Below are 27,487 nucleotides of genomic sequence, written 5' to 3'. Positions count from 1 at the left end.
ACATAGATGCATGCTTAAATCTATGTAGGAAGTAAGCACGCATCTATATTAATTAACACTGCAATGCATGCAATTAATGCTTACTTAGCAATGCATGCCTAATTAGCAATGCATGCTTACTTCCTACATAGATTTTTTTTTTTATTTCAGCAAGCACTGTTTTCTGAAATTGGATTCTATAAAGACTACTTTTATACTATTTTATATTAAATATAATTATATACACATTAAACATTTAGTTTTGACAGTAGCACTAATTATCATGTTGTGTATAATTAGATGTTCAGCCAACACATTAGACCATGTCAAATGTATTGGCATGGTTTAGTTTACTGTCTGATTTGTGACTCTGTAATTTTGCTCTAATTAAAGCAGCTATGCATCAACAAGACCTTAATATGACTAATGCAGCTCATGGCTTTTTAAAGGTATGTCAGTGGAATAGTGCACAGGCTGTATACTGATGTTCTGTTACAAATCTCTGTACCGGTCCACCTTATTCGCCTATAACCCAGCAATGGCAGCCAGCTGCTAAAGATGCAACAGCAGAGGCACAGTTAACAAGTCTGTGGAAAAGAAGAAGCAAGTCTTAATGAGTAATACCGTGTCCTAACAGCAAGCGACATGAGCGAGCGGCAACGACGACACCAAAACGCCCCCTTTAGAAACAACAAAGCTCGCTACACCGGCCACCAGCAGCAGAACGACTGATGTTGCACCACCACAACAAAAACACTGCAGTGAAAGCAGACGTCTTTTATCAAAACATGGTTACACTAGCCAAAAGTGGACAAGGAGAACAGAGAGCTGCGTGAACCTTAGTGTTTAAATGCAGATCTAAGCTGTTTTTCTTCACAGATGCAAGTAAGCTTTTGCGTTAATCAGTTCTTGGGTCTTTGTTATCTGAACTCTATCTAGTAAATATCAGTACTAGAGTCTGTTAGTCTGCTAGTGTCTGTTATTGCCTAAATAATCTTCTTTCAGGTCAGGTCTCCATGTCAGTGCAGTCCTACGTCTGCATAAGACTCTGCCTTTTATTACGTTTCAGAAGAGACTGTTTCAGTTCAGTTCGTACATTTGTCACAAAGCAGGGCCGGGGGTCCGAGTCCGAGCCTCCTTAGAGCAATTCACTGGCAACAGTGCCAAGAAACTCCCTCAGATCAAGATGAAGAAACCTTGAGAGAAACCAAGACTCGAAAGGGGGACCCATGATCCTCTGGTCAACACCAGAGAGCACAACAGCTAACAAAACAGCAGTAAAAGAACTGGTCAGATAGAGTAAAACAATAAATAATTAATGTTAGTATGAAAGCAAGACATGTGAAGAAGATATGAGTGAGCAAAAGACAGTGTTCACTGTACAATACCAATGCACTAAAACAATAGAAGTCAGTCTTTTGAAATCGTAAGTGACCTAAGGCACACTAGTGCGGCAATGAAGAGCATTATTGATTTCCTCAGCTTGACACAAGATATGTTTTATTATGGCATTAAATTAAAACCAAAATGATAGCACAAAAATAAATGAAAATTGTGTGTGTGTGTGTATATATATATATCATCCCATGTAAAACACTTGCATGTAAAAGATGTTTTTGATTTTGCTGCAATATTTGATTAGCAATTATCCCATTAAAAAGAAGTTCAGAGTGTCTGCATTTAATGCAGCCCCTGCGGGAGTCGTTCTTACGTAAGCCGTTGTGGAGATTGCTTTGTGTGTTTGGGCCCCAGGTGAGGCATGTCATGGCACAAACACCATCACTCTGGCAGTCTAATTTCTGCTGCACCTCAGAGTCCCAGAGGGCTGTAGGTTGGATTGGACTGGCTGAAGTGTAAAGGAGGATAATGGGCAATGCAGAGACCTTTTTACTGTGTTTATTTCCATGTGGTTGTGTGATGACAGGTATGTCTTGGAAAAGGGGAAATCTCTGTGGAATCAGCAGTATAAAAAGCATCTGCCAAATCCCACAAAAATAGTCAGGTAGCCCTCTTGCCAAGAATATATATATATATATATATATATATATATATATATATATATATATATATATATATATATAGAGAGAGAGAGAGAGAGAGACTATATACACTATAATCTATATATGAAGCACAGTCCTTAGGTAAACATGTGACATAATTAGGGAAACCTCAAGTCATCATAAAGCTGTGTTCAGCAGATTCTCCAATTCTCCACTAGGGGAAACTCTAATCTCTTTTTTTTGTTCCTTGGGAAAGAGAAAACTCACACCAGCAGAATCTCACAAATGAACACAGTTGAAAATGTACACATAAAAATGTAACATTCAAGTAGAGCTGGGCGATATGTGAAATATTGTATCATGATATTTAAAGTTATTTTCACGATACACGATCAGGATAGAGGTGATCGCAGACAAAATGCATCAGTAGTGATGGATTTTTAAAAACTACCATCCCAACACTCTCCATATTTCCCATTTTTAGTACAGTGTTTTTTTTTTTTATTGAAATGTGCTGCACTTTTATCCAGTTAAACTAGACTAATTACACTGTTTGTAATGAAACATGCAGCTGATCAGTGCAATTTAAGCACTCATCATATCCTCAATATGCTTAAAAAAGCATATTGTGTATCACGATAAGAACATTTATCATGATACAATAAAATATTGCCATGTTGCCCAGCTCTACATTCAAGTAACATTAAATATTTACTATTGTATTTTACAGTGTTTTATTTAATTAATTTTAATCTAGACCAAGCGTCACCAGTCTAATCTATAAAGCACTGGTGTGACTGTATGTTTCAGTCCAGCCAGGAGTTCAACTCAATCAAGTGTTTGAAGACTGAGACTAACTGATTAATTAAGTAGAATCTGGTGTGCTTCAGCTTGACTGGAATAAAAAGACCTGTGGCCATACCAGTTCTTATTAGCTGATAAGATGAAGGGATGGACTGAACAGACAGACTGAATGGACAGACTCCACAACCAGCACTGCTCCCGGCAGACCACATACACACACACTTAAAACTACACACACATGTTCAGGGAACAGAGGTCCCTCAATGTAAAAATACTATGTGCAACACCCCCCCCCCCTCCCACATGTGCAATTAAGAGTCATTTGCAATAACCTGTAAATAATATTGCTATTGCTTTTTGCTTTTTTCTGTCATATTAGGGCTGGGGTGGTATTTGAAAGCATATCGGGGTCAGAAGCGGAGCGGGATATGGGCTGAGGCCATATCGGTCATATGTCTGGTTTTTGAGTGAAGTTTGAATGAAGTTCTCTTTCTGTCTTGTGAAAGCCCTTTCTACTGCTCCTTCACTCCCTATTCTGAGCTCCTCTGCTTTGCTCTGCTCTGTTAGCAGATCTGCCCCACTTACGTTCACACATACACATACACATACACATACACATACAAAGCAATGCACTGTCTTGCAACATGCAGCTGATGAATGAAGACGAATGTATGTAGTAGAGTTTGGGCAATACGATAATATTTTATCATAGTGTAGGATTTTGTCATTGTGATGCACAGTATGCTTTTCTAAGCATATTGAGGATATAGTCACTGCTTGAAGAACAATGAATAACTGCATGTTTTAAGTATGGGACAGTATTTGAGTAGTAGTTTTTAAGAAACTGTCACGTGATGCACTTTGTGTGTATCTTATCAGGATATAATATTTTTACCGTATCGCCCACCTCTAGAATGTATCCTACAGAAGAACAACGGTCTGTGTTTTCCATCGCTTACTTTTAAGCACAGTGCTTACTGTTAAGCTTGGCCATGCCTAAACCAATTCAGACAACACTACAAGCTTCTTGAGCTTTACTACTTACTGAAAGAGATGCTTCTCTCCCCAACAGCGCAGCAGGATAGCTTTAAATGCCTGATCAAAACTCTCAAGACTAGCTAAAGTAAAACGCTTGGCGCTAACTGACTGTGAGCAATATTTCAGTGTGACTGTTAATTTCATTGAAGATTGGGACATGCATGTCTGCAAACAAGCTACGCTATGTGTCCAAATGTTTGTGGACACCCCTTCCAGTGCGTTCGCTGCTGACACAGATGACACAGATTGCATACACACAGCTGGTCTAGTCCCTGTAGAGAAGTATTGCCAATAGAATGGGTCTCTCTGGAACAGATAGTCATGAACCTATTGGCACCATGCTGCCTAATGCCAGGTGTGGGCTAGAGGGGTATAAAGCCCTCCAGCATTGAGCTGTGGAGCAGTGGGACTGTGTTCTCTGAAATGATGGCACACCATCCAGGTTTTAGGGGATTTTTTCACTTGTATGTTATTTTTGCCTCCATCTTTTAATATTGTTCAAAAAAGACCAATTGTCCATATGTTTAAATGTATAAAAAAGACAAAGGTTTTCAGTGCCCAATATTTTTTATTTTGGTCATGTATGTAGGTCATCATGTATTGTGTATCACCATTTAGCCAAAATATAATCAGGATAAGATTTTTTTTCTTCTGTATCTACCAGCTCTACGCCAAATGTCTCACCATGCCTAGCTTAATGCTTCCATAGTAAGAAAAAGTCATGCACTGGTATTAATGGACAATAGCAGCACTGCTGTTGTATAAACAAACAACATACATATATACATATAGATATAGAAAGATCATTAAATGGCTAAAGGAATATTAAATATTTCTTCATGTTTGGTTTGTCAGATTCAGACGTTTAAAAAACATCCATTTAATTTGCTGATACATGTAAGTGGAATGTGGGGCTTCCTTTTTGTATGTTTTTCAGTAAAAGATTTTGGAACTTTTAAAAAGCTCTGCTTCATATGTTAAGCATATTGTTCAGTTAAGCATATTTTTATAGTTTGGCTTTAAAAATGAATGTAATCCATAAGGACAGCCATCATATTAAGTCAGAAATGTACGTTATTTTGCAGATGCTCTGATCCAGAGTCATTCACTGTTCTTACCTCAGCGCTCTTCTAGTTCTAGCAGTGGTGTTCCTTCCTGGACCCCTCATGACTACATATTGCACAAACAACACAAGATAAAAAACTAAGATGCTAAAGGCTAAGAAGCTAAATGATTTAAAGTTATAGTTACTGCCATTTTAATATCAGACAGATAGCAGTCAGTTCCAGTTTATTGGTGAACAGTAGGAACAGTGTTGTGCATCCATTCATTTTAATATTAATGTGGTGTTATAAATCTTGAATAGTTTTGTACAATAATGTTAAATATCTTTATACTGCTAATCTAGCTCATGTGTAAGGTTATAGCTGCAGTGCTGTTTTTCACATTGGGATATAAGATATATTTAGCATTTAAAACTTATTTTTGTTACTTCTGATTTTCATAGATGCATTAAACCTGGTTTCTCAGCTCTTCTGTAGTTGTCTACATGATTTGTCGAGGATTGATATACTGCTATGACTGGCATGATGTGTCCTAGTTTGTGTGTTTTAAACATATTACCTGTGTCTGTGTGTTCAGTCTTCAAACATGACTATCTGAATTTACAGCATCTGTTTAACATTATGAGTACCCAGATGTCTGTAAATCCTCACATTTAACAATGCTCTGACGTGCCATCTGCCCTTTCCGTTGCCGCAGCTTGTTGTTGCTATGACAGTGACATATGAGGATAATAACTGCAGCTAAAAAGGCCATTTTGGGCGCATTTCCTTTCTATACACAAGGCGGCTGGTTGTTTTCTCTGGTCACGGTGGCTGTGGATAATGGAGGATCGAATGTTCTTGATTTGCCTAGGATTGAATTTCCATCGGCATGTTAAATGTTGCTTTTCTCAATGTTATGGCAGGCAGATCCGGTAAATAAACCACAGTGTACAGCCGGAAGACAGGCAGAAATAAGGTGTGTAAAAGGAAGCCATCCACAGAGTCTGATTCTGAGGATGGCGAGAAATTGCCGTACTTATTAAGATTTGGAGAAAGAAAAATCTGTCTATGGGAGTGAAACATTCATGCAGATGTTCCATTCAGGCTGTGATAAAAAGAGATTGGAAAGACACCAATGTGTGCGCTGTACACAGTTGCCAGACGGTACATTTTTGTTGTTGTGAACTCTTAAGTGACCCCGCTATTGGGCACACTCTCCAACACTCTGCCTGCTTCTCAAACAGAAGTTGAATCAAGGCTCAATTTGATCAAGGCTGAGTTGCCTGTACTGAGTTTTCTTTACTAGACTTTAGGGCTGTTGCTGGTCATTTTAATAGTCTTGAGTAATTTGATTATTTGGATGATTAAGTAATTGATTGATTATTTTGATGAAGACTGACTGAGTAGACCAACTTGGTCAAAATATAAAAATGGGCAACAGACCATGCTTTTCACTGAATCTAAAATACTTTATTAAGCAAAGACGACAATATTTCTGTAAGAATTCATTAACATAAAACTTTTCCTGACTTTCCACCTAATCGTGTGTGATTTCATGAAAAGTATTTTTTAAATCCGTTAACTCCTTAAAGTACCACTTTTTATTTAATTGCAATGTTCTGATTTAATTAAAAACTGGTAAAAAAATACACCTGTTCTCTGGCCTGTGGCTTTCATTACACTAGAATGACCATGGCAAAACTTGAAGGAAGAGTGGAAGAAGAGCCGTGGTTATAACCATGACGAAAGCTCCCCTGGGGCCACTCAGACACTTTATCTCAGCTGGCCATGATGACCTAAGGTTAAGATTTCAGAATACTGTGGCTTTGGCGGTTTTCAGTCTCCTTGGTCAAAGGAGTGTAAAGATACGCGTATTCATCCCGAACCGCCCTGTTACAAATGTTATGGTTTGGTGTATGCAGTCGAGCAGAGAATACACAGTAACGTACACAGTAGCTTATGTGAGAAGATTGATGAACATAGTACGACCAAACCAGATGTCATTAGCGCAGGTTCGAATGACACACAGTAGCTAGAAAACCTGTCTAAATCAGCGAGAGTGTTTTCATCTGTCTTCTCTCTGAAAGGTTGGGTTTAAGCTTTGAACAGAGCATAAGAGGAACAACTTCTTTACACCTAGCATTGACAGCCTGGCCTGTTTTTGGTGATTGATCCAGGCGATGTTCGAATTTCACTTGTCTGCATGAAAAGCCAGGTGTGAACACCCCATGACGCACTACGATTGGATTACGATCGAATCACTCAAGCCACATCCGGAGTGGTCAGAGACGGATCTGGTCCACATTTAATACAAGTGTGAACAGAATGTGTTTTCTGTGATCAGAATCAGTGAGCCAAGTGGACATACACCCGTCAAACAATATTGTTACTATGAGTAATTAATACTGTGGCTTCCTCTTGCTCTCTTTCTCACTGTGTGTGTGCATGTGTATGCTCGCGCTCATGCTTATTTACCAGTAGATGAGAGCCGTATTATAGAGTTTGTTCTCCTGTGATTTAAATAGTCCAGTACATTTTCTGATAGAGCCTTTATGGGAATGTGAGAGCCATCTGTAGTCCTACCACGTTGTAGAACCTCCACCACTACTCTAAACTGTAAAATTCGGCACACGTCTGTGTGCTTTTTATGCGGGAAAATTAAATCTGTTTCACTTTACTTAGATGGTCCATTGTAGATGCTCGCCTGATATTCAACTAACATTTAACTAAATAACAATTAAATACAGCTGAACTTAACTAAAACTGAACTCCACCTTGGATCCTAATTATAACCCTAACCTTACCCTAAACCTTAAATCTAACCTTAAACCTACTCTTACAAGGGTAAGGTTAGGGTTAGGTGTTGGGCTACATTTAGTAGACAGTAATTTACATTTCATTTATATTCAACTTAGGATTGAGTTGCATTTAGAAGATATTCAGTTGAATAGTAGTTGAATATCAGGTATGCTTTTATGATATACTCATCTAATCTCAATTGAAGTGCTTCTCTTTCTAATACAACATTATTATTATAGATTATTCTAATAATCCATTACCTTTTGTATTTATTTAGCCCTACATTAAAATCAGGGCTGTCAAACAAATAAAAATGTTAATCATGATTGATCTCAGAATTTCATGTAGTTAATCATGATTAATCACATCTGTATAAATGTTATAGAAAATAAGGATTTTTGTAAGTGAAATGTTAATTAAAATTGTGAACACATATTTCATGCTAAATATACTTATGTTAAAAACTCCTGTGACAAGAGACAACTGTAAGGTAGTTTTATTCCCTATCTGTGCTTAGGATGCTCGATGTTCCATCACTTCTCCACATCGGTAAAATGTTCAGCACAGGTCGCAGCACAATGCCTCTCCTCTGTTATCATGTCCGTTAAAGCATGTGAATGAAGTTGCCATTGTTCATCTATATAATGAGCTGTAACTCCGAGATAGTTGTCGTTACCTACTGTTGTCCAATAATTACCTGTAAGAACAATAGTGGCTGTGGGTTCCAAACCCTGAGCTAGTTTTGCCCTCTCTGTTTCATATAGCTTGTGAATCCTGTTGACGTTAGTTGACCCATGTGGTATTTGCGTCTGGATGTACTCTAAACTCAGCCTGACGATAACTGCAAACAGCCTTAGTTTTGTCAAGTGCGCCATCTGGCAAACTTCTGAAATGAAACTTCCCGTTTAACAGACCTTTCTCCTTCACTCACTTAATCCTGTAGTCTCAACAAGTGATGCCGTGCACGGTCAAGTCACAACATTAACTACGGATGACTTGCAGTGCAGTGATAGAATTTGCGTTAACCGCACTCTTTTTTTTTTTTATCACGTAAAATTTAAATTGCGTTAATGTGTTATTATCGCATTAACTTAGACAGCCCTAATAGAAAGATGACTTTATATTTTACTGACTACACTACTGAATACACTACAGTCCTAGTTATTACCTCACAGAGGGGTAATTTACCCAACTGTCTAAAAAAAAAATTAAAAAAAAAGACTCTTAGCCTTATGCATTTTTAGAGCCAACCTCGTACCCAACTCTGTCCAAATTGTATAATGAACCGAACCATAAATTCTGTGTACTGTTACACCCCTACTTGGTCTTTGTCGGCTGTTTACTGTAATTTATTTATTTTAAATGTATAATATTTGATACTCTGTAGCCAAAAATATTTCGTATTTGTATTGAGTTTAATCAGACGTGTCTATGAAAGAGGTTTCTCTGAAACTGGTCATCACTGCTCTCTGACAAACACTGAACTGAACTGTGGAATAAAGCATCTCAGTTTACACTTAGCGTTTAGTCTGGTCATAATCAAGATATTGCTTTTTCCAGTAATGTATCAGCTTCTGTTCACACATGAGTCCTTCCCATAATTCCCCAGGTTTCACTTACCAGGTTTCATGCAGGTCAGTTGCGTCAGTTAGACTCGCAATTATGGATTCACACTCAGTCCCTTCCTGTTTCTGTGAAATTCCTGTGCCAATAAGAAAGGAGCGTCTGACGCATAAATCCCAGACTCTGAGCAAGCACTTGCTCAATTGAATCAGTTGTTTAACCACCCTAAGCACTGGAACTGATTGTGTAAAAAAAACAAAAAAAAACAATAAATAGTGGCGTATTAAATGTCACGTTTCTAAAGCGTCTAATGCTCTCAGTATGTGGCTAATGTGTGATGTGGCTATAGTGTGCTGAGGCCAAAATGAATGGGCTCAGATGGATTGATGCATAATCGCTTCATCACAGTGCAGGCCTGTTGGCTTGCGCATGTGAGCAGGCCAACCAATCACTGCTGTCTGTAGTCTAGCAGACATACTTATTCATGTCATAACATCTCAAGAAGAATAAAACACTCCACATTAGGATCCAGTAAACTATTTTAGGCTGTAACTAATCATGAGAAAAGACACCTGGGTATCTCCCTGGGTATCATGAATTCAGTATTGTATGAACAGAAGACGTGTGTAGCTCTTCAGGTTGTACAGCATTGTGTGCGGTAGGCCTGTGGAGTATAGAGTCAGGGAATTGCCTGTTTTGATTGTCTTGTAATTAACAGTCAGTGAGGTTAATAATAATTACCTCCATTAAACTATGAAAGCCCCAAACATCAAGATAAAGCTTACCCGGTATAGCCAGCTATTAGGCGGTCATTATTCTTGAGCCTGCATGATTATGCTGGAGACCACTTCTGAAAGTTCTGAGAATAGCTGTTCTCGTGGCCTCTACTGACGCACTCAGTCCTTTTAGCTGTGACATCTAATTCATACCTAGGACTGATGTACACACCTATGCAATAAAACAAATGTATCCACGGCTTGAAGCAATTTCTCTCAATATTCAAAACGTTCTTTTGCTCTAAAACACTCGACTGAAGCTGAAAGCTTTTCGTTCTCCTTATTTAGTAGCGCTGCGGTGAGAGTTAAGACTTCATAGTTTCTGATAATACATTAAGAACCTTTTCTGATTGTACGTTCCACGCCGTAATTTCTAGACTCAGCCTTTTATGCGTAATCTGTAGTTCAGGATATTGGGTACATTGTGTCCAATTTCATGGCACTCATGCTCATGTTGTTCTCTCTGAAGCATGGAGGGCTGGAGACGTTACAGTTTCTCATCAAAGCCCAAAATTTGCCCAGATTGTCAGAGAAAAGATTTCACCTGTCCTAGAATTCGGCTTCATTTTCCTCCCCTATTTGTTTCAAAGAACTGTTACTCACTTCGTGAGAGATTGGTTTTGCAATATGACACATTTTAATGGGAAACGTAGATGTCATGTTTCTGGGAGACATTTCTAAATATTAAAGGTTAAGGTCTTTTTGTGAAGCTTATAGTCGGCTGGAACATTTGATTGTCCTGATTTGCTCTTTCTGCCATTTTCCTCATTTTGAAAGACCTTGTGAGTTTGTATTGTCCCTGAAATGTGCATTTTCCAGTGCCGCTGCCAGCGGAAAAGAGTGTAGCACTATAGTATAAGACAGACAGTTTCACGGTTTTAAATGAGGAGGTCATGTAATTAGCAAGAATGTATATACATCCATTAAGACCAGGTAGGATCAAGTGTATAACATTTCATTATTCTTGGACAAGGTCTGGGATGTGTGTTAGACAGCAACTGAACAGTCAGCAAAGACTGTGAGGTTTATGGAGTGCACCTGGTCAGCTCTGGTGGGAAAACCTCCACACCAAAGAGGGACAAATCAAAAACCAGCAAAAGATTGTTGGTCACCCAAGGCTCATCAAGGTGTGAGGGCAACGAAGGCAAATCCATCTGGGCGGAACCAGCAGAAAATCTACTGTGGCACTCAATAATTTCTCCAAAATGTTTCATGATGTCTACAGGCGGAATACCTCGATGCACAGTGCATCACACCCTGCTTCATAGCTATAGGTCAGTCAGTGCAGTCAGAGGATCTGACGCCTTAGTGACCTAGGATACCACGGGACACCCTTATGGGTCTGTTTTGGTGACCATCTGTTTGTTAGCTCATTGTTCAACCATTGAGAAACCTACATTTATTATATTATTATTTATTATTTATTATGTTATTAATCAGTAATGCAGAAGCTGCTATGAATTATTCTGTATGTGTATTTTGCAGCATCCCACAAGGTTCTATTTTAGGGTCTATGAAGCCGATGGTAATCATAAAAGTATTGCATTTATTAAGGAGATACTTTGAAGGCTAGGCCTATGTGCTATGTTTAAGGAGTTAAGAAATTCTCTTTTGCAAGGGAAGCAGCATGCTAGCATAGTTGGAATTCTGACCAGATTTGGACATTTGCTTTCAAAACGTGGATTTTAAATGGAAGGTTTTCTTCAGTCTTTCATGGTAGAATCTGAGATCTGATTATAGAATATTGACATGACCGTTAAATAATCGACTTTAATGTCAAAGATGTCGGCAGATACATGTCATTGTAATATGACCTTCTGTGAGACATGGCTGTCATGTATGCAAGTCATGCAAAAGTCCTGGAAAATGCAAATGCAGAATCCTAAGGAGAGTGAGAACTCTGATTTTGTGACTCATTACATCCCTAGTAATAGAGCTTGTGATGGCTGACTGTCCTCTTTGTGCCTCCTTGACCTCGAAAGTGCCTCACTTCAGAGAATATGGACCAGGCACTTTGACTAAGAGTTGGTTGAGCACACAAATGAAGAGGACCAACTATTAGATTATCATCAAGGTCAGACTTCTGCATCGACAAGCCTTATTGACTGATGGAGTGCAGTTATTCTGAGGCTCGAGTATGTGGATTTCAAACACTGCAGCTGGTACCATGCTTTAAAGACACATTGGGTCCCTCAAGCCCGTTCCATAGGGATTATTTCTCCTTAATGAATGATTAATTATTTGACTTACTTCTGCTTTGATTTATATCTGTAACTACTAATTCGTTGCACTTGTGATAAGAGGTTGGCAGAAATATGCTGTAATAAGCAAAATTTGTAACATGTTGTAGTTTGGAAAGTCACATGATCAGTGCATAAACCTGACTGTTTTTTTAACATATCTGAATTGGTCCATATTTACAAATTAAAATAAAACCACAGCTGTGCTGATTCAGTCTAAGCCCTAGTAACACTCGTAACCCTAATTACTAGGCTAAGTGTCCTCCTTTATTCCACATTATTCTAATGCTTTGGATGAACTGGGTCATGCATGTAAATTCGCTGCACTGTGACGATATCTAATGACTTTGAAAAGAGTTAGCTCGTGTTTGTTTTTCCAGTCTTTTTTCACCCTAGCAGCTGCTCTGGTAGGGAGACAACGCTTCATAGGCACACTCGGCCGACTTGCTCAGATATACCACTACAGCAGCCAGATCTTTAAGATCTTGCCAGTAGGGGACCTGGGGTCAGAGACGGCTAGATAGAGATCAGGGTCATTACTGTAGTGGGGAGTCGGGTCAAGAGGAAGTGACAGGTGGCTCGCAGATGCGTACTGCTATTTGAGGAAGAGGGGTCGCTCACAGCTCAGAAAACACACACTTTACATGCTGTTTTATTCTGACACGCTTCTGTGGAGTTGGTCTATCCATCAACTCTGCAATGAAAACTGTTACAACGCAAACAGTGACTGCTGAGCCCTGACCTGGGTGCAAATACGTCTTTATATTTGTGCTGAAAGATAATCCAAGACCTTTTCAGCTGTGAAATATCGAAGGACTGAAGTTTTGTTGGTTGTTTGAGTTTGTTAAAGCTTTAGAGGCTTGATCAGATCTTCGGTTTGAAGTTTCTGCTCCAGATACTCAGTTAGTGTGGAGAAAATGGCCACTGCTTTATTTCAGGCACTTGAAAATGTGCTTTTTTTATTATGTGTTATGCAGTGTTGTTTTACTCAGTTTTTTCAAGCTGACTTCCTTACTGGTGGCAAAACAGTGTATGAGAAGAAATCGTCACTGTCAGAAGGTAGGAAGAGAAGGTTTCTTCAGCAGTGTAGTGATGTGTGGATAGGTGAACATGCAGTGCTCCCTTGTCTGAACACAGACCCTACACTCCTAAATGTCATAAATGCAATATAAATGCTGTGAAAGTAGTTGTCTATTTATAATTATCAAAAAGGATGAGAGAATTATGTGCTTTAATCCTGGTTCGTCTAAAGCGATAGAATATTGTGCCATATATATAGTTGTACCAACTTTCCTTCTGTCAAAACATCCGATCAGCCATAACATTAGCATCCTTGCGCCGTCACAATCCTTTATGTTTACATTTACATTAACAGCATTTAGCTGACGCTCTTATCCAGAGCGACTTACAAGGTTTGTTGTATTACAGAGGTGGGCCAATGTAGTATTAAGAGGCTTGCCGAAGGACTCTTATTGGTGTAGCGCAGCACAGTCATCCAGACCACGAACCGCAGTCTCTCATGTGGTGAGGTAGCTCACTGGCAGGTAGTGGTGTTATCTGGTGCGCCACACCAACCACCTTTAAGTCCTGTAAGTTGTAAGGTGGGTTCTCCATGGATTCTATCAGTGACCCTTAGGTGTTCATAACCAAATCACTGGTTTGCAGGTTATTTGGACTACCTTTGGTGATGTTCAGATTTTTCCTGCTTTTAACACGTCACCTTCAAGAACTGATTGTTCACTTGCTGCCTAAGGGTAAATCCACCCGTGGACAGATGCCACTGTAGATGAAGATAATCATTTTTTCATTTCTAATGCTAATGTTATGGCAGATCAGTGTATTGCATACACTCTTAAAACTGTCTCTCAAGGGGCCTTTATTAAATGCAGTGATTCTGAACTCAAAGAACCTACTGAATGCTTAAAGCATGAAAGTCAAAGGCCGTTTTTTTATTACTATGTAGAACCATTTCTGCTAGGAGTGCTAGCTAGCAATATATTAGCAGGTTTTCAGTGACCATAATAGCAGGAAGGAGAATAAGAACAACATACTTACCTGAAACTTCTGTCTGCTTTACATGGTTTTGCCTGACCTGTGAGTCTGAGGCCTCACTCAGCATCAGATAGAAGGCATGGGAATAGGAATGGACAGTTCATTGAGCTGTCAAGACATAGCTATAAAGATCTACTGGCGATTGGTAGAATTTGAAGTCTACGCTCTGCAGACATGGTCGTATCACAAATTAGGCTCAAAATTAATGCACACAGACATTTCTCTGGCTATGATTAGGTGTCTATATATATATATATATATATATATATATATATATATATATATACCTAATCATAGCCAGAGAAATGTCTGTGTGCATTAATTTTGAGCCTAATTTGTGATATATATATATATATATATATATATATATATATATATATATATATATATATATATATATATATATATATATACACCACACTACTGAGTTTGGTTTTGCACAAGTATGCCGTACAGTGTATTTTGTGGTAAAGTAGCCATTAAAGCTTGTCTGATGGAATCTCTCTAGCACTTTGTTAGACCTGATTAGGCCTGATTTTCTTATTTTTCTTTCTTTTCAGCTCTACAGTGCGATCAAGAAGAAAGGAAAGCGCTTTTTAAGTGCAACTGTATTTAGAAAAGACTCGAAGACTCGTCCTTGAACTCTGGAAACCTTGTTGAATATAGCAACCAGCACTGTGACAGGTTTGCTGTATAAAGAAATGTTTGATTATTCATAAACCTTTTTTTTTTTCCTCTTAACAGGGCCACTACACCACATTTTCCTTTTAACACATGATGCAGGACTACAGATCTAGCCGAGTCGCAGGTGAGTGTCCACCATCCTGGGTGGCCCAGGTTCTTGGTGCTACTGAGTCCTACATCTTTGCCACTGTCTACTTTTCACATAGGAAAAGAGGATGATTTTCTGGCACAATTTTTGCTGCACACCTGATTAGATTGTTGTGTCCCCACAAGAGAGGGGCCCTCAATAATAAGAGGCTTGTTGAGTCTCGTCTCCAGCCTTTTGGTTCCCTCATTTTATCGGAAGCAGGTGCAAAATCGTCGGCAGCGTCTGCGACTCCTCTCTTTTCATGTCTTGATTATGTTCTCTGAATGACAAAGTTTCAGCTTCTTTCTTTGATCAACTTTTGGAAAGTTGCCACTCTGACAACTTTGACAGGTTTGGATGTGAAGAAGAAGAAGAAGAAGAAGAAGAAGAAGAAGAAAACCCTTCCTTGTCGGAAGTTTAACTTTCATGGAGTTTTTTTTTCGAGATATGCCTTTATCTGAGTGCTGTAGCCGTGCAGTTCAAACAGCACTGGACCTTTTCCAAATCTCCTCCGATCTTCTGTGGTTTTGGGTTCAGCCAAAAGATCTCTTGCAAAATGTTTGCTACAGACCTTTATGGTGGGGTGAAATGTTAAAGTGGTCCCTAAGGATGTTTATTAGTCACTGTCTCCTGAATGTCACCCTGGGCTAGAAAGCTATGGAAACTTATGGTGTGTTTATAGTTGTAGTTCAGAAAATGATACATTGTTGAATTTTAGTTCTGGTTTGCTTCGTTTTTTTTTTTTTGACATATTTGCAATCGAACCTGAAGGGGAAAAAAGGTGACGTATGTGACAGAAGTCTTAAAGTACAAGACATAAGAAGAGTGTGTCTGCAAAACAAACAAAAAAACACTTAAAATCTAATCATTGTGTACTTAAACCTGACCTATTAGATCATGTTTTCATGATATTCGTAATAAACTATGATGTTTATAATGTATACATGCTAATTTGTTCATTGAACGACGTACGTTAAAGTTGTAAAATTTAGTGTCACTGTGACTGCCTTCCAACTCGCACATGTCTTTACTGAAGCAGCTACACTAATGAATGTTAGTTAGTTCTAATGGTGGATAGTTTTGAAACACTGTGTAGTGTGTGTGGTTTGGAACACAGCCCACTAAATTGAAGGGCCCGACAAAAGTTTAAAGCACAGTCACATGAGCAGGCCTGCACAGAGACCCGCCCACGATGAAGCGGGCAGAGGTGGATGGCATGGCGTTGGTGGAGCGAGCGGAGAAGGTTGATGCTAGATTTTGCAGGCGTGAGTGATGCTTGGTTCGTTTAGATGCATTTGGTTTGTGTTGTGTTCATATAGAGTAGCATGCATATAGAGTTCAAAAGGCAGCGTGTACACTTGCTTTAATGAACCACACAATGAGAGCAATCACACCAGGGTTGGTTTCAATCGAACAAGTGTAAACACACCTTTTAAACTTCCAGTAAACTTAAAGGGACTCTTTACACACCTTTTTTTTGACATTCGAAATTTGAATAACTTTGAATTAAGCCGCCATTTGACTCTCAACTACAGATTTAACTGTAGCTCATGGTGTGTAATTCTTTGCCATTATTTTAAGGCATTATTTCCGGTAATCCATTGTATTGCAGAGCTTCATTGATATGCAGGATCGAACAGGATGAGGTGAGGCCCAGCGCGGGGATCACTGAGATACGGGCGGTGGGGGGAGGGGGCCGAAGGATCAAATTCAGACAGGAGAATTGAGCCAGTCGACAGTGAAGGAGTCTGTGAGGGAATGAAAGTAGTTAATTTTCTGAAAGCTCAGGGAACGAAGAGGCTCTAGGAGATGAGTGTGTCTTTTTCTATTAGACTCACAGTAGGCTGCACAGCCTGCATGGGTCATGATGAATTCGCAGGCAGGTGTCTGGCCTGTCACGCTGCTTTGCCCTGCCCACAGGTGGCCAGTTTACGTTGGGCTGTCCAGAGCTACAACTGCATGGACTCAGGATGCCTTATTCACTCAGGAGCCTGCCTCCCATTAACCAGCACCATGACTCTCTCAGACAGACTTGGTATTCAATAGGTGGCATGACTGACTGCCAGTTAAATCCTCAAAAGACTCTTCGCCCCTCCTCTCCGGACAAGGACTTGTGCCCTTAATACTTAGATTATATCATATTTTTGTCCAAACGGATATTTCCTTGAAACGAAACTAATAGAGAGGCTAAGGGCTATGAAGTTCAGCTTCACACCTGATTAATTGGTTTGCGTGAGAAGTTGCAGGGCTGTTTTCTCCCCATGGGGTGAAGGGTGTTGAACTGTGAACAGGCTCTGCTGAAGCTGTGACTGGCATCGGAATGCTCTATAATGAGCTTGTGGGCCGGGCGAATAAGTCATCTTAATGAATCCGGGGTGTCTGATTGATGTAATGTATAATAGAAGTGATGCATGAGGCCTGCGGAATGGCCAGTGCCGGGCTGCTCTTAGCAGAGATCCGTAGCGTGATTCAAGGCCTGCAATTAATATTGGCGGGACCCTTTTCATGTTTGAGACTCAATTTGGTGAGCGGTTGGTGAGTGTCTGTTGTGGCTTTGCTGTTCTGTCTTACATAAAGTCTGCCAATTTAAAGCTGAAATTGCTATTCTAAAAAAGATCTGATTCAGAATGACAGCGTTTAATCTTCTACTTGAAATATGAGATGGTCTTGCGTATATTATATTGGCTGCTACTTTCGGCTTATGGCCAGTGTTCCATATGATTCAGAGATTCATCACCAGCTACCCACACTCGCAAACACTGCCAAATGCCAAAATCCATTAAACCCCACGTTTAGCCTAAGAGCTGTTGAGCACCGGTGCAGCCATTCCCTCCTCACCTCCTTTTGGATAATGGTCATATGAATTGAAGCACGGTGACCTAGAGCCCCGAACTGATAAGGTAGCGAATCCTGACATTGTCACAATTTTGGCTGCCGAATGAGGTTAAAATGCTTTCCAGCCCCGTCAGCCACCCAAATCTATCAATATTTATTTGGCAGGTGGGCCCCGGCCCTAATCCAATTGTTAGAATATTGCTCTAGTCTCGTACCCCCGTCCCCATTCCCTCCTCCAGAAACAGGAGTCTTTGTGCTTTGCCTGCAAAAACCATTGCTTTGATAATCATACAATTCTTCCGTGTGCAAAGCATGTATGCATTTCTTCTCAAACATCACAGAGTTTAATGTGGCACCTAAATCTGGGACTGATGCTGCTGAATTAGCTTTGTTTGCTTGTTTTGTTTGGGTTTTTCCATGTGTGGGAGCATTTTGTCAAACTAATTGTTTGTCTGCTAATGTACACTCCATGTCTGGCAGACATTTTATTCCAGGCATTTCATCAAACAAAGCTGAGTTACCTGAATTTGCAGACAATGAATGGCATAAAGTCACCCAACAGTAATGTGAAAGACTAGTTTAGAGCCCGCCAATACATGAAAGCTGTAATTGGCAGTCACGTTTATTTCACCATAGTTCAAAGTTCAAATATTAGCACTGCATTGTTTACATTTGAATAATAATTTCTTGTATTATAACTGTTATAATTATTATATAAATGTATTTGCATTGTTTGAACAGTTGTTTTTGAGCAGTTGTAATGTCTGGAAATAAATGTTCTAAATATCAATATTTTTATTTGGAATTCAGGGGAAATCCATGGTTTATGAAATACAACGCAAATATTAATTTCCCTAAACACATTGTCTATAAATAGTAAAACCAGAAACTCTGATAATGTAGGATGGTCTCTTATTTTTTACAGAGCTGTATATGATAAATGAAGTAATAGTTAAAATGTAAAAGTTAGTACAAGTATGTTAGAAACGCCCTCAGACTATGTAAATTATACATGTACTGTATATCTAGTATATCTGTATATCTATATATAGTGTTTTGGAGCATGACATTATTGTTATTGCCAGATGGGATGGTTTGAGTATTTCTAAAACTGGTCTTTTGGGATTTTCAGCAAAAAAGTCACTTGTTGCTGAGAGAAGCCAACAGGGAATGGCCAGACTGGTTAGCACTGCCAGAAAGTCCACTATGATAACTCCACTCTGAGTACAACTGTGGTGAGCAGATAAGACCACATCAGGTTTGACTTTTTTTCAGCCAAGAACTGAAAGCTGAGGCTGCAGTGGGCACAGGCTCACCAAAACTGGACAGTTGAATTCTGGAAAAAAACATAGCCTTGTCTGATGAATCTTGATTTCTGCTGGGGCACATAGATGGTATGGTCAGAATTTTTTTAATTGTTGATGATGATGATGATGATGATGATGATGATGATGCACCAAATCATAAAGCAGAGGTCTCATGAACATTGTTCTTCAGTGGACCTCCCAGTCACCAGATCTGATTATTTTGGGATGTGGTAGAATGGGAAGCAGTCTGCTAGGAATTGTGCTACACAGTTGTGTCAACGTGGACCAGAATCTAAAGAATTGTGGGATCCATGGTACAAAGAACTGAGGCTGTTTTGAAAGCCAAGAGATGCCTTACGCAGTATTAGTGTTTCTAATAAAGTGCTTGTTGGGGGATCATCAGGACATTTTTATTCCAGGTTTTATCCAATGTTCAAGCTCTGAAGATGTTATCGATGTTTCCTGTGTAGTACACACTTACTCTGCCTAAGAATAAGGTGGCTGAAATGACTGGCAGAATGCCAGATGTGCTTTTACCATTATAATTGGTTTTATGACCTAGTGATTGAGGGGTGCGCTTTTTCTTTTCTTTAATGCACTGGAAACTTTTTCTCCCATCTCTTTCCCTTCCCACCCAAACAAATGAAAATGGGAGAAAAACTAGGTTGATTTATGGCTTTCTTTTAACTCGCTTAATTTTGCTTTGCACAAATGTGCTGCTGCAGTACTAATGCACTGTGGTAATAACACCTAGAACCCATTGTAGTTAGTGCTCATTTGTTGCAGCCCAAAGCCAAATTACCGCTCGATTCAGATGCACTCGTAGAATAAGCAGGCTGCTGAAAGAACATCATTGTTTAAAGAAGGGAACAGAGGAGCAGATATTGTCCCTAAGGGTGAAATAAATTAAATAAGAGCAGCGAATGGCTTTCACTCATTCTCAGGGAGGGGAGAGAAATAATTTGATTCTGCCTGGAAAACATTTAACCTGCTTTTATTACGACCGGACCCCTCAGGCGAGAGCATGAAAGCTGCGTGTACCTAACAGGGTGTGAGTCTCTAGGTCTGTGTAATCAAAATTAGCCCGCTGTCAACAAGAGTCTGCGGCATCGGCTTATTCTAGTAAACATTTACATTGTTCATCATACGTGACCCACCCACAATCCGAACCCGGCTGAATCTAATTTTTGCTCACGCTCCAGTTTTTCCTGCCATATTCATTTGCAAAGAGCTGAGCGAGGGAGAGGAAAATGAATAGCTAAAATATTGATTCATTTCCTATACGGGGCCAATTTACATCTAAAAGAGTCGTCTGTTTTGTTCTTCATTTAGAGGAGGCTCGTGTTTCTGTCTGAAGCCCAATAATAGGTTACAATAATTTATGAACCTTTTTTTGTGTGTTCTTTACTTTAAATGTGTCATTAAATCAATAATGCCCTGATATGTAATTGCCTTTTACCAGCAAATGACTCGCTGTGCGAAATGGCTTTGTGTATTAAGACGGGAATGCTTGTGCTCAGCCGAAACCGCAGCCGTCTCATTCATTTCCGTAATTGCATGAAAACTCTTTAAAACATTAGTGTTGAAAAGTTAAAATGTTGGATGTGTAAGCGTTTCCTTAGTCACGCTGGTTCATTTCCATGCTGAAAATGAGCCTGAAAGCCTTTTTTGTAAGTTCTCTATCCTGTTTGGATGCTAAAAATTCAAAGTTGTTAATGAGAAAGACATGCTGTGCTTCGGTGACCAAAGCCAACAAAGGTATATTAGACAAATAGTGTCATTTTTACCTATGTCCTCTTAGAGGCATGACCCTAAGATCATAGTTTTAGCTAGGCCCAGGCCTGCTGGAAAGGTCACTGCCATGGACCAATAGAAATGCTCCAAAATATGTACCAAAAAAAAAAAAAAAAAAAACTTCTATGGACTTCTGTTAAAAATGAAGTTTACCCAATATTCCTCTTCAATTTTAGATTACCCAACCTAACTCTCCCTGTATTACATGCAATGCTCCCAACACTAGTAGGATGAGGACTGACACATGCCTCCTCCGACACATGAGCAACCAACCACCACCTCTTTTCAAACTGCCACCGATGCAGCGTCACCAGGCAACTGGTGCATCGGCTAGCAGACGCCCATGCCAGCTATCATCACACTGAAGTAATGAGGGGAGACAGAGAGAGGCAGAGAGAGAGAGGCAGAGAGAGAGAGGCAGAGAGAGAGAGGCAGAGAGAGACAGAGGCAGAGAGAGACAGAGGCAGAGAGAGACAGAGGCAGAGAGAGACACAGAGACATAGAGAGACAGAGGCAGAGAGAGAGACACAGAGACATAGAGAGACAGTGAGAGACAGAGGGAGAGAGAGACACAGAGACATAGAAAGACAGAGGCAGAGAGAGACCGAGGGAGAGAGAGACACAGAGACATAGAGAGACAGAGGGAGAGAGAGACACAGAGACATAGAGAGACAGAGGCAGAGAGAGAGACATAGAGAGACAGAGGCAGAGAGAGAGACGTCTACCCAAACGAAGAGAGCAAAGTCAATTGTGCTCTCTTGGGCTTCGCCTGCTGATGGCAGACAGCGTGTCGTGGGGTTTGAGCCAACGACCCTCAGAAGGTATTTTTAAAAAAAGGAGATTCAAGATTTTTGATTGACAAGCGACTTTATGCTATTTGTTTTTATGCCAAAGTTTCATTTGTTGTCTTTGTAGTGCTTGTGCTGTAGCCAGTCAAATACATGACCCTCTGCATCGTTTCTGAATGGATGAGGTTGTCCAAACTAAACCCTGCTTTATTTTCCTACTCCCTCAGTCATTGCTTAGCAATCATTGCTATCCGCCATCACCTTAGTCAGTCTTTCAAACTGTGGATGTGTTTTGAATTTGAAGCTCCAAAGAGCGAGACCCGATACCCCAACAGACTGGATTGTGTTTACTACACATTTTCAAAGCCGGTCCCAAATAAAAAGGATAGTTTGTGTATTTAAAAAAAGAAAAAAATAATAAGAAAAAAAAGGTTGCTGCATCATTGTTGTAGTTGTCCGTAGATTTTGAAGGTCATTGAAGGTAAGATATTAATGGTCCAGAAATTTTTTTTTTGCCCTCCATGGCAGCATGCTTTAGCTTAGGTTGCTTGACGGTTCATGTTTTTAAGCTGCTGATGTTGTTTTTCCTTGACTTTCGTGTCTGAATTGAACTCCATTAAGTGGTGTTCTCTGGGGTACAAGCTGTGCCTGACTCAGGCAGACGCATGCTTTAGGTAAACTGTTGCAGTTCTGGTTGGGTTTATGTTATGCATTTGTGAAATACACTGATCAGCCATAACATTAAAACCAATGCCTAATTTGGTGTAGGTGCCCTCGTGCCACCAAAACGGCTCTGACCCATCGAGGCATGGACGCCATACGACTTCTGAAGGTGTCCTGTGGTATCTGGCACCAAGACATTAACAGCTGTAAGTTTTAAATCTCATCAATGAGACCCTGGTCACAGGTTTACAGACTGTCCTTCCTTTCAGCACTTTAGGTAGGTACTGACCACTGCAGAAAATAAGCACCCCCCCAAGACCCGCTGTTTTGGAGGTGCTTTGACAAGAGTCGACTCTTGACCAAGTCACTCAGATTTTTACTCTTGACAATTTTCCCTGCATTCAACCCATCAACTTAAAGAATTGACTGTTCACTTGCTGCCTTATATGTATATCTCACCCCTTGACAGACATCATTTAACCAGATAATCAGTGTTCTTCAACCCTCATGGCGTTCCACACATGTTTTACACTGACAAAAGCATTTAATCCCCTGTACTTAAAAAAAGCAGGTTCGCTCAAACAGCTGATCTTTGTAGACTCAACAATTCCTGTGAGATTGTTTAAAAGCCTTTTAGTACAAAAGGCTAAATGTGACTTGAGAGCCTTTTTAGATAATGATACACTCACAATGGAAATAAATGCCTGTCCATCAAACAGATGTCTAGGAGTTCACAAGTGAAATGTATGTAAAGCCATTATAGTTGAACCTTGGGCTCTCAAAGATGTAGAAAAACATTGTTTTATGTGCAGGTGATTAACCTTTCCAGCAAGTGGAAGAAAAGACAAGAAACTGCAGAATTGCTTGTGTGGGTAAAGGTGAGGGAGAAATGAATGTTCTGAGGGTTTGGATAGATCAGCTCTTAATTAGGCCAATCAATAACAGAAGAACTTAAGTAGTAACTGTCAAGACAGCCCTCCTTTTTCATCCTGCTCTGTATAGACTAAACCAAACCCAGCCTTCCTCCATTCACCAAAGCATGCACAAGTTCAAGCATTAAACAAATATGATGTATTAAATAGGTATGCCTTACTGACAGTGGCGTCTTGATCTACCAGTGTTGACATAGGCCTAAAGTTAGATGATTGACTCACAGGGAATACACAGTACACTTTTTTTTCTATCGCCTTCATTTCCAATGCATATTTACTGAGAGTCTTTGGTGTTAAATATAGTCTTCTTAAAGTTATAAATGCAAAGAATGACTGGAAATATGTTTTATCAGCTATAATATATATGTTTTTCCTCATTTTAATTTTGTCTTTATTGTTTATATTTCTAATGGTTTAAATTTGGGCAGCCCTGTAGCCCAGCAGGACGTGTGTGAGTGAGTTTGGTGTGTTTTTCCTGTCATTTCCAGGTTTTCTCTCATCTCCTAAAACATGCCACATATGACAATATGCTCATTTATTAGCCAAAATTGAAGTCTTAGCTACTTTAAAAATAAAATTACTATAGTCAACTGCCTTTATTCTACTGTGTAAATGATAGGGGTTCAGTGGATTTAGCTCAAGCTGTTTGGAGTCTGACTATGGCGAGTGCGAGTGACACGTAATGACCAATGTTAGAGTGTTTGTTCACTGTTGATATTTTACTAGTTAACACACTAGGCTGTACGAACGTCTGTGTGTTTGCAATAAATTAAAAGAAACGTAGTCTTGTGTATTTGGAGGTTTTAATTGCACCAGACTGTGATGTTTGGAACTGTGATATGAACCGAATCAGGACTTCTGTGTACCTTTACACCCCTAGTAACTTTATAGCAGTTTTGTACTTGGTGTACTGCTGAAAATAATCTTTAATCACACCAAAATAATGAATCAGATCATGCTATTAATAGTTAATTAATGCGATTGTAGCACAATCTGAGGTTTCCTGGTGCACAGAATCGGTAAATAAAGAATCATAATTGATTCAAAACTATTTACACCCTTATTATTAGCCGTCATGTACAGAGACAGAGAATGTCTGACCACAGTTGGAGAGCAACAGTTAGAGTGTAGTGAAAGCGTAGACGCAAAGTCTTGATGGCCCCCATGCGGGGAGTGTGCCCGGCAGTGGCGTGCTAATGAGGTCAGGGATAAACACAGCAGCTGCAGCATTCCACAGGTTCCTCTTGCCCTCTCGCTGGGGATTCATGCAGTTGACGCAGAGCCACTCCATCGCTCAGCGCTCACCTCCAGCGTTCACCTCCATCGCCCTCCTTCCTTCAGGTGACGGTAAATGGATAAGGTGTTATTTGAGATTGAGGAGACGCTTGAAAGGTTTTTCCAGGTCGGCCTGGGTCTAAGCAGAGACCCAGCTGGGCCGCCCGACTTGGCCCGCGGGTGCTTCACCATAAACGCAGAGGCGTTAAAGATCATCTCATACCCCGGCAGGATTAATCTCCTCCCTACTGAAATCCTCCGCTCTCTGCCCGTCACGTCTCACGCTCCCAGCCGACCTCTTCCACTTCAGCAGCCTAAACTGTTTGGATAGGCGTTTCTTTTCTTATCTTTCTTTTTGAATCTTTGCTGTGTTGTTGCTGAGGGGGCCATAAATTGTCCTCCAGAGGAGACACATGGCTCAGGTGCCATTCAAAAGCTGCTTTTGATTTCTACACATCAGTGGAGCCATACAGACTCACTTGTTACCACTGTGTGCCTTTGCCTTTCAAGTCTACAAATTAAAAATAAGGGTTCTTTGAGCAATGCCATAGTGGAACTACTTTTGGTTCCGTGAAGAACCATGTTTAGATGATAATGTGTGAGTGCGAAGAACCTTAAAATTGGTACATCAAGTGAAAGGTCTCACAAATCTCTATTGCAGGTACTGTTCTTTATCTTCTGTGGCATCTCTTAAATAACCATTAGCCTTTATTTTGTGAGCGTGTAGGCTTGCCAGCGGGTCAGGTAGATTCATTTCATGGCTTGTACTTTGAGTTTAAATTTAGATTTATCTTTTTTCTCTGTGAATTTACATCCACTCATGTAGTATCAGATGGCGTTTCTCTTTTGACCTTGCAATACCACACGAGTGAAAATCGATACTTTATTCTGAACAACCTGTGCTACTGTACAGCCCGGACAGTCGCTGGCACTACAGTTTAATAAAAGCATGCTAATACTATTTATACATCAAGTTCATGCATCTTATTAAATATAAAATAAAATAGATGCTCATCTCTTCTCTTTTCACAGTATCTGAAAAGAATGTTGTATTGTTGGAGACGAGACGTATGGCATGGGTCACTCATGCAGGTTTTGAACTGTACATTCAGCAAATACAACAAAGTTGCTTGTTCAGGATTCAACGTTAAATCCCCCCAACTACCCCCCCCCCCACCAACTTGCCCGGTCAGGCAACCACATTTCTGCTGTCCAAACCACATCTTTGTACTTTAACATGCAATTCAAACGTGCACAAGCAAACAAAAGCTTCCAAATAAGTGAATAAAATAATGTTCTGACTGTAAAGAGGCACAGGTTTCATAACGGAGGATTCATAACATATAAATAACATGAAATAATACCACAGATGATTGAAATTATTTTAACAAAACTGCTCAAATTCCAACCACTGAATAGTGTTTCAGTTTTATTATGAATATACTCTCGTTAAAGATATCAGTAATCTTGCATGTGGAAGTTAACAGATATCAGCTTGCCCTCTGCCAACCATATCGGTGTACCAAGTCTCAGTCTGTTTTTATTCTAAAGGTCTATCTCCCAGAACAAGCTGGTCTCAGACTGCCTTCATTGATTTTACAGCGCAGCTTAAAGGAGAAGCAAAGTGGATTTTTCCAGCGGATACCCAGTTTATCCTGTAATATAAAGCATATTACATAAAGACTATAAAAAGCAGCATTATATGGAACAGAATTCGATGAGGTAGCGAACGATTTCAGACACGTCATTATGTGTGTGAGCTCACTGCTGTGCGACAGCAGATTGCGTCGCTTAACCAATCTGATGGATGGTCTTCCTCAGAGAAGCTACACGCAAATCTTCAACCCAAACTATGTGATGGATTATGGGTATTCCATGTCCATTAATCGTGCATCAAGAGATTTTTTTATATAAAGAACTTGGTAGAACTTGCGAGAACAAACTCCGGAGGATAAGAGGATGCTGTACAGTAAATTCGCATTTTGTACGGTGGTGTGGTGCGTGATGCATTCTGGGGACAAGACACAAGTCACGTCCTGATGCATCTTTGATAGCACGGGCGGAACAAGGACACATCCGGGCATTCGGACTGTACCTGGCTGGAGTCACCGGTACAGCACCAGTATCGCCCATCGCTTGAAGACTATTTGTTAAGGTGCATTGTGGGATTGTTGCAGTGCACAATGTTTTTGGACACCACTACAAAATAGCAGAACCCCAAAGAGTGCACTGCTATACAGTGAGCAGGGCACGGTTATAGATACAGCTCTGGTCTCTTTCATTTAAACACGTCGTTTACTGCATGCAGTGCTTTTAGTCTGACCTTCAGACGTTTTCCTAAAATAAGAGACTCATTATTTAAAGCTGCGTTGAACGTGACACTGCTGCAAACTGTGGGAGAGTTAGTGTTGTTTTTTTTAATTTTGCACTCATGTCACTTTGCGCTGAATCGTTCAGGAACAGCGGGTTCTTAAACCCAAGCATGTTTTCATCTGTAGTCCAACAATGAAATCTTTAATCTGGCTTAAATAATTAAAGAGGTGTTAGAACGTGCCCTGCTCTCCTTCTCTTTGGACTGCACTTGGACACAGATGTGTGTGTTTTCCCCCCTTTTACTACCCAGACACTAAAGTGGGCAAAGCAGTTTCACATCACCCCTCTAGCTCCCTGCTCGGCCTACACTTCTAAATTATTTAGGAGGCTTTGGGGCTTTACCAGGGAGCCATTTCCAGTTTTATACGGCGATGAGGCCTTCGCTCTCTGCCTGTGCTTTCACGGTGACACG

General features: G+C 40.0%; 1 protein-coding gene across 7 annotated transcripts in view; it reads left to right on the top strand.

The window, feature by feature from the left end:
- enox2 (ecto-NOX disulfide-thiol exchanger 2) overlaps positions 1 to 27,487 on the top strand; it is a 278,033-nt gene that overhangs the window by 50,581 nt on the left and 199,965 nt on the right. For 6 of the 7 annotated variants that reach the window (XM_072668263.1, XM_072668266.1, XM_072668267.1 and 3 more), the window contains one exon: positions 15,042 to 15,105. The exons of the other annotated variant lie outside the window; for it this stretch is intronic. In XM_072668263.1, the coding sequence (XP_072524364.1) occupies positions 15,072 to 15,105 (34 nt within the window). In that variant the 5' untranslated portion in view covers positions 15,042 to 15,071. The remainder of the gene's footprint in view (positions 1 to 15,041; positions 15,106 to 27,487) is intronic. 7 annotated transcript variants of the gene reach the window in all.

Source organism: Salminus brasiliensis, chromosome 2 (assembly GCF_030463535.1).
Source record: "Salminus brasiliensis chromosome 2, fSalBra1.hap2, whole genome shotgun sequence".
Lineage (NCBI taxonomy): Eukaryota > Metazoa > Chordata > Actinopteri > Characiformes > Bryconidae > Salminus > Salminus brasiliensis.
The sequence above is the reverse complement of the archived record's forward strand: the minus strand, read 5'-3'. Positions and strand labels throughout refer to the sequence as shown.